At 70.2% G+C, this 7522-nt stretch overlaps 2 protein-coding genes across 2 annotated transcripts; one reads left to right on the plus strand and one right to left on the minus strand.

Moving 5' to 3' along the window:
* The first annotated feature begins 7 nt into the window (after window positions 1-7).
* On the plus strand, window positions 8-1987 carry LOC113962735 (rho-related BTB domain-containing protein 2-like). The gene is made up of 5 exons (XM_027673480.1): window positions 8-187; window positions 751-901; window positions 1142-1230; window positions 1329-1434; window positions 1520-1987. The coding sequence occupies exons 1-5, from the start codon at window positions 140-142 to the stop codon at window positions 1687-1689; spliced, it is 564 nt and encodes a 187-aa protein (XP_027529281.1). The 5' UTR covers window positions 8-139; the 3' UTR covers window positions 1690-1987.
* A 1845-nt stretch (window positions 1988-3832) lies between these two features.
* Window positions 3833-7484, minus strand: LOC113962734 (WD repeat-containing protein 54-like; the record flags this gene model as incomplete). Its single annotated transcript, XM_027673479.1, is given in 10 exon segments — window positions 3833-4152; window positions 4266-4340; window positions 4597-4759; window positions 4853-4953; window positions 5767-5894; window positions 5967-6023; window positions 6523-6589; window positions 6675-6737; window positions 7144-7182; window positions 7185-7484. Coding segments are annotated over 10 exon segments (1125 nt in total), but the record flags the coding sequence as incomplete, so codon positions are not given.
* Between the last annotated feature and the right edge of the window lie 38 nt (window positions 7485-7522).

The following is a 7522-nucleotide window of genomic DNA, read 5'->3' on the forward strand; positions in this document are numbered from 1 at the left end:
CTCCCTGAGCTGTCCCCTGTCCCTCCCTGAGCTGTCCCCTGTCCCCCCTGAGCTGTCCCCATCCCCAGACGTGGTGTTCCGTGTGGATGACGGGCTGGTGCCGGCGCACAAGCCGCTGCTCATCGCTGGCTGTGACTGGATGAGGGCCATGTTCCGGGGGGGCTTCCGCGAGAGCTACGCCCAAGAGGTGGGGGCTGGGGGGGCTGGGGGGGGCTGGGGGGACCCACTGGCTCTGCCACGGGGCTGCTGGAAGGGTGGGTGTCTTTGGGTGGGGTCTGGGGGCTGCTCAGACCCCAGTCCAAGCCCTGACACAGCTGGGTCCTGCTTCCCTTCTGCTGGGGAGAAAGAGGGGGGCTCTGCTGGGTCAGGGAGTTCTGTGCTGGGCCTGGGGGGATTATTCCAGGGCTGGGGGGGCTCTGCTGGATTGGGGGGGGGCTGTGCCAGGGCTGGGGGGGCTACGTTGGGGCTGGGGGAGCTGTTCTGGGTGAGGGGGATGGCATCAGGGCTGGGGGCCTGTGCCAGACAGGGCACTCTGTGCCAGAGTTGTGGAGGGGCTGTGCTGGGTCGGGGGGCTGTGCCGGGGCTGAGGGGGCTGTGCTGGGTCAGGAGGGGCTGTGCCAGAGTTGTGGAGGGGCTGTGCTGGGTCGGGGGGTCTGTGCCAGGTCAGGCACTGCCAGGAGGGTCCCTCCTTGCCCCGGCCCCCCCCCGGGGGCGGCTCCAGCCCCGCCAAACCCGTCCGTGGTGCCGCAGGTATCCCTGCCCGGCACCAACTGCGCCTGCCTCCGCGCCGTGCTCGACTTCCTCTACACGGGGGTCTTCACCCCCACGCCCGACCTGGACGCCATGGAGCTGCTGATCCTGACGGACCGGCTGTGCCTGCCGCGGCTGCAGGCGCTCACCGGTGAGACCCCCCGGCCCCCGGGACCCCCCCCCGCCCCCGGCCCGCCGTGTCCCCTGACGTCACCCGCCAATACCCTGCCAATACCCTGCCAATACCCTGCCGGTGCCGTGGGGGCGGATCGATCGTCCCTGCGTGTCATTCCCTGCCCTTACGCAATCCCGGGGGGGGAGCCTGGCTCATCCCGGGGGGCACATCCCCGGTGAGTGACCCCCCCCCCTCCCCGACCCGCTGCCCCCCCAGAGCAATACGCCGTGGACGAGCTGCTCCGAGCCTTCATGCAGCGCGTGGAGATCGACGAGCAGGTCATCATCTACCTGGAGATGACGCAGGTACGGGGGGCTGGGGGGCACGGAGACCCCCGGGAGGGGGGCACGGGGACCCCCGGGGATTGCGGGCAGTGGGGTGACCCCCTGTACCCCCCCCCCAGTTCCACAACGCCCACCAGTTGGCCGCGTGGTGCCTGCACTACATCTGCACCAACTACAACCGCGTGTGCCGCCGCTTCCCCCGCGAGATGAAGTTCATGTCCCCAGGTACGGGGGGGGCCGAGGGGCTGCGGGGGGGGCTCGGGGAGGGGTGTCCCTGCCGTGCCCTAAGCCCCCCGGGCTGCCCCCGCAGAGAACCAGGCGCACTTCGAGCGGCACCGCTGGCCCCCGGTGTGGTACCTGAAGGAGGAGGATCTGTACCTGCGCTCCAAGAAGGAGCGGGAGCGCGAGGAGCAGCTCCAGCGCAAGCAGCACCCCCGCAGCAAGTGGTGCTTCTGGCGGCCCTCGCCCCCCGTGTCCTGAGCTGGGGACGAGGGGCTGGGACCCCCCGCGTGGGGCTGGGGGGCTTGGCTGGACTGGGAGCCCCTGCGTGGGGCTGGGGGGCTCGGCCGGGCTGGGGGTCCCCGTGTTGGGCTGAGGGGCTCGAGGCTGGGACCCCCACATGGAGCTGGGGGGGCTTGGATGGGCTGGGGGTCCCTGTGCTGAGCTGAGGGGCTCGAGGCTGGGACCCCCACACTGGGCAGGGGAGCTCAGCTGGGCTGGGGGTCCCTGTTCTAACTGAGGGGCTTGGGGCTGGGGCTCCCGTGCTGGGCTGGGGGGCTTGGCTGGGCTGGGGCTCCCACGCTGGCCTGGGGGTCCCTGTGCTGGGCTGGGGGGCTTGGCTGGGCTGGGGCTCCCATGCTGGGCTGGGGGTCCCTGTGCTGGGCTGTGCAGCTCAGGCTCGGGACCCCCACGCTGGGATGGGGGGGCTCAGCCCCAGGGACTCCACACAGAACTGAAGGGCTGGGCCCTGTGACCCCCACCCTGGGCCGGGGGGCTTGGCCAGCCCTCCCCGAGGGCCTGTTTCCCTGCCTCACCCTGGCTGTTTACAGGCTCTGCTGGGGCACAGCCCCCTGCCCACCGTGCCTTCCCCCGGGGGGGCCGTGCTGAGCCCCCCGGCAGGGCCCCCCCCCGGCCAACGCTGGTGCTACCTCTGACCGAGCAGTATTTGGGGCTGGGGGCGTGCAGGGAGCGGGGGCTCTGCCGCCCCCCCACCTTTCTTGAGGGCTTCTCCCCCCGCAGGGCTCTCTGGTGCTGTATTTTCTCCCCCCCAGGGGGTGGGGGGGGCCAAGCTGTGAGCAGGGGTGGGGTGGGGGGTGGGCGTGGGGGGGTCCCTGGGTGCTTGTGTGGCTGCGAGAGCCCCCGGCTCATCTCTGTGCCTTGGACGGGCCCCCGGGCTCTGGGCCCAGGGAGGGGGGACATTGTCCCTGTCCCTGGGCTGTGTCCCCCTGGATGGGGGTGGCACCGTCCAACCCCTCCGGGCTGAACTGCACAACCATTTTTACACTTTTTTACCCCAGGAGCACAGCGGCCCCCGGGCCTTCCAGGGCCCCCCTGGCCTGGAGTGGGCCCCCCTGGCCCGGAGTGGGCCCCCCCGCCTCAGCAGCAGCTGTTTTAACCTTTAATAAAGCTTTTTGTAACAGACCCCGACTCTGGGTGACCCCATCCCGCTCTGCCCCCCAAACCCTTCTGGGGTGGGAGCCCCCCCCGCAGGAAGGAGCAACACTGGGGGGGCTTCATTGGGGTGTGTTTATTGGGGGGGATACAAAGTACATGAGGGTTGGGAACAGGAATGGGGGGGGCTGACCCACACTTGGGGGTGCAGCTCATGGGTTGGGGGAGACACAAGTGGGACAGACGGGGGGGGTCATTTACTGGGGGGGCAGATCCCTGTCCATGGCAGGAGTGGCTGGGGGGGGCAGGCTGGGGGCTCCCCTTATCATGGCCTGTCCCAGGCCGAGCCCCCCCTTGTCTCTGTGTCCTCCCCACGGCCTCACAAGGCCCTGGGAGCAGAGCCTGGGGTCACGGCAGCTCCCACGGGGGGGCTGGGGCAGGGCAGCCCCCCGGGGGGGTCAGGGGCAGCCGGGGGGACCTGAGGACGTCCCTGAGGTACTGCTGCAGCTGCTGCTGCAGTTTCCAGCCCCGCAGCACAGCTGGGGCCTCGCACATCTGGCCAGCGGCCGTGGGGCTGTGGGGTCCCAAGGGGGTGTGGGTTCCCACGGGAGCTTGGGGTCCCATGAGGCTGTGGGGTCGTGAGGTCCTAGAAGAGGCTGGGGTCCCACAGGGCTGTGAGGTCCCACGGGGGTGTGGGGTCTCCCAGACTCCCCACTGCTCCCCCACTTCCTCCCATCCCGGTCCTGTGTGACCGGAGTTCTTAGGGCCGGCGGGAGCTGCCCCATGGCTGGGCCGGGCTCAGGGCTGGGCTGAGCTCAGGGCTGGGCCAGGCTCAGGGCTGGGCCAGGCTCAGGGCTCTCCTGGCCGGGGGCAGAGCAGCAGGTAGCACAGGTTTCCCGGGATCCTCCCGTCTGGGCCGAGCCCGTTCCCAGCCACGCCGCCCTCTGGGAAGGGTGGGGGGCCACGGGAGGATCCCAGGACCTGGAGGGGGGGGATCAGGGGAGTATCTCGGGGATCCCCTCGATGGGGTGGCTCCAGAGCAGCTCCGGCCCTCGGGAGGGCTTTGGGCACGGGGGGATCCGGCCCAGCTCCCCCCTCACATCCCCTGGGAGCTGGAGGGGGGTCTGTGCTCACCGCTCGCCCGCGGTGCTGGATCGGCCCGACGTTCATGGCATTCCCGGTGTTCCCGGCGTTCCCGGCTCAGGCCGGGCCGTAGCAGAGGATCTCGCTCAGGTCGTAGCCGGTGACAGCGAAGGTGTCCCCGGCGGGGTCACAGAACCGGGCACCGCAGACCTGCGTGTCCGTCACGCACTCGGCGTGGCAGTGCCGGATCTGCGCGGGAGCGGGGCCGGAGCAACGCTGGGACGGGGCAGCCACGGCTCCCGGGGACACGGCCCAGGCCCCGGGGAGCAGACGTGGCTCCGAGGGCCTCATCCCCGTCCCACCTCGACATCGTCCGTGTCCGGGTCCCTGCTGAGCTTCCAGACATGGACAAAGGAATCCTCTGCGCCCGACAGCAGCTGCGGGGGGAGCGCAGGGACCGTGGGGACACCGCGGAGGGGGCAGCGCCAGGGCCAGGGCGGGACACTGGGGTGGGATCCCAGCTGGGATTCCAGGGTGGGATTCCAGGTGGGATTCCTGGGTGGAATGCTAGGGTGGGATGCCAGTGGGATTCCAGGGTAAAGCCAGCTTGGCATGCAGGTGGGATGCCAGTGTGGGATGCTGGGGTGTGACGCCGGGTGTGATTCAGTGTGTGACACCCTGACCCCTCTGTACCTTTCCGGTGAGCGGTGCCAGGTCCAGGGCGTAGATCCAGCGGGCGTGGGCGCTCACCTGGGCACGGAGCTGCCCCGACCCTGCCTCCCACAGCCGGATCTGCCCGTTCCCGTAGCCCGCGGCCACGATCCCGTTCCACAGCGTCACCGAGGAGCACGTGCAGCTGGGGGGACAGGGGCTCGTGTCACCTCCTGCCCGGGGTCCCCCCGGTCACCCTCCTGTGTGTCCGACGCCCCGCAGGACCCCCGGGGCTCACCCAGATCCCGGGATCTTCCCGAGCAGGGTGAAATCCTCCCCGGTGCTCCACAGGCAGAGGGTCCCGGAGTCGTCAGCTGTCACCAGGTCCCCAGATGCCTCCTGTGAAAGAGATGGCTCAGGACGGGCCCTGGCACTGCCCCTGGCTCCGGGGCTGCCCCCCAGGCCCCGGGAGGAGCTGACACAGCTCCCAAAGTGCTGAGGGATCCACCCGAGTGGGGCCGGGAGTGCCCGCAGCGGCTCCGTTGGAACACGTCCCTGTTTGCCCACGCGGCCACACCAAGGGCGGATTTCGAGGAACAATGAGGGCACCCCTCCCTCTGGGATGAGTCTCGGCTCCTCCCAGCCCCGGGAATCCCACACCCTGGCCCCGGGAGCCTCCGGAACCCGTGGAGCAAAGTCCAGGGGGGCGTGTGAGGGGACGGTGACACAACGGCTCCGTGTCCCCACGGTGACACAACAGCTCTGGGAACCGGTTCTGGGGAGGAATTCCTTGGGGATCCCAGCGCAGGGAAAGTTCCGTGTGACTCATCAGGGAAAGTGCTGAGCAGCCTCTGTGCAGGGAGGAGGCTGATGAGCGTCTGCAGGGACCCAGCCCCGGCAGCTTCCAGTGCCTAACGGAGATCCAGGAGAGCTGGGAGGGACTTTGGACAAGGGATGGAGGGACAGGACAAGGGGGAATGGCTTCCCACTGAAAAAGGGGCGATTTGGTGGGACTTTGGGAAGAAACCCTTCCCTGTGAGGGTGGTGAGGCCCTGGCACAGGTTGCCCAGAGAAGCTGTGGCTGCCTCATCCCTGGATGTGTCCAAGGTCAGGTTGGACAGGGCTTGGAGCAACCTGGGCTGGTGGGAGGTGTCCCTGCCCATGGCAGGGAGTGGGATTGATGGCATTTAGGGCCCCCCACCCTCCCCTTACCGGGGCCTGGCCCTGCTCGGCCGCGATGTCGGTGATGGGATCCCGGTGCTGCTCCAGGACCTCGCTCAGGGTCACGTTGGTGCCTTTGGGGGGGATGTCAAACACCAGCACGGCCCCCGAGGACGTCCCTGCGGGTCAGGGGGTCAGCAGGGCTCGGCCCTGCCGGGCTCCCTCCCCTGCCCACGCCCAGCCCAGCTCACCCACGCAGATGAAGCGCTCCCCGGCCGCCGAGATGCCTCGGGCAAACACGGAATGTGCTGGAAGGGAAGGGTTTGTGTCACCCCTGGGGGACCCCAGGGCGGGGACCGAACCCTGTGCCAGGCACTGGGGGGTCACTCCCCAACCCTGGGGCAGGTTTGGGCACCTCACAAGACATTGAGGGGCTGGAGCGTGTCCAGGGCAGGAGCTGGGAAGGGGCTGGAGCAGCAGGAGAGGCTGAGGGAGCTGGGGGGGCTCAGCCTGGAGAAAAGGAGGCTCAGGGGGGACCTTCTGGCTCTGCAACCCCCTGACAGGAGGGGGGGGCGGGGGGGGGGGTGGGCTCTGCTCCCAGGGAACAAGGGACAGGAGGAGAGGGAACGGCCTCAGGCTGTGCCAGGGGAGGCTCAGGTTGGATATTGGGAAAATTCCTCCTGGAAAGGGCTGTCTGGCCCTGGCACAGCTGCCCAGGGCAGGGGGGGATTTAACACCCTGTGGCTGTGGCACTTGGGGCATGGCCAGGTGTGTCCCTGGCAGTGCTGGGGGGCTCGGGGCACTCACCTGCCGGGTGCTCCGGGATGTCCAGCGCGTGCCAGAACACCAGGGTGGAGCCGTCGGCCTCGTACATCTGGTACAGGGGGGACAGGGGGGGAACCGGGGGGGGACAGCCCTGGGGGGGGGCAGGGACCCCCCCGAGCCCCCCCAGCCCTCACCTGGACACCGCGTTGGGACGTGAGGACCAGGAGCACCCGGGCTGGCAGCTCGCACCAGGCGGCCTGGGGGGGACAGAGCGGGGCGGGAGGGAGGCAGGGGCAGGAACCCCACACCCTCCTGCTGGGATCCCCCAAAACCTTCCACCAGGGGCAGGACCCCCCTCTGCTCTCCTGGGGCCCCCCCAGACCTCGCTCCTGGGGGAGGGCCCGGCCACAGCCCCCCAGGGCCAGGTGTATTTGGGGATCCCACAGGTGGGCACCTGTCAGCCTTGGGGACCCCCACAGTGCCCCACAAACCCCCCAAGGGGCTGCTTCCCCCTCTCCCACAATTAGGGCACTGTGGGACCCTGGGGCCCCCTCGCCCTCCTCCCTGGCTCCGATGTCACCTGTAGTGCCAGGAGGGTGCCAGGCCCCCCCCCAGTGCTACGAGGGCCCGGGCAGGGCCCCACCCGTGCCCCCCGCCCCTCACCTGTGTGAGCAGGGGGGTGCTGAGGGCCGAGCCCCCCCCCCCCGCGCCGGCAGCTGCCGGGGGGGCCCCTCGGGTCCCAGCAGGCTGAGGGTGGTGCCGTGCACGGCGCCGAAGGCCCGGGGGGGCCGCGCGGGGGGGCACAGCACGGCCAGGTTGTTGTACAGGGCGGAGCTGCTGTTCCGCAGGGCCAGGGCCCGCTCCCGCCGGTACCTGGGGGGGCACAGAGAGAGCCGGGGCCTCACACCGGGCCGGGGGGACCGAACGCACACAGGGGCACCGGGCGCAGACCCAGAGCGGCCATGGATAGATCCAGAGAGCCGGGGCAGCTCCAAGGGGGCCGAACAGCTCCAGGGGGCAAGTCCGGGGGGGCCGGGGGCAA

This window comes from Neopelma chrysocephalum, unplaced genomic scaffold (genome assembly GCF_003984885.1).
Source record: "Neopelma chrysocephalum unplaced genomic scaffold, ASM398488v2 Primary Assembly neopelma1_184885, whole genome shotgun sequence".
NCBI lineage: Eukaryota > Metazoa > Chordata > Aves > Passeriformes > Pipridae > Neopelma > Neopelma chrysocephalum.

Coding starts and splice junctions, on each gene's coding strand:
- LOC113962735 (XM_027673480.1), top strand. CDS start 140: ATGAGGGCCATGTTCCGGGGGGGCTTCCGCGAGAGCTACGCCCAAGAG. Junction 1,231..1,328: donor TCTACCTGGAGATGACGCAG/GTACGGGGGGCT, acceptor CCCCCCCCCCAG/TTCCACAACGCCCACCAGTT. Junction 1,435..1,519: donor GATGAAGTTCATGTCCCCAG/GTACGGGGGGGG, acceptor CTGCCCCCGCAG/AGAACCAGGCGCACTTCGAG.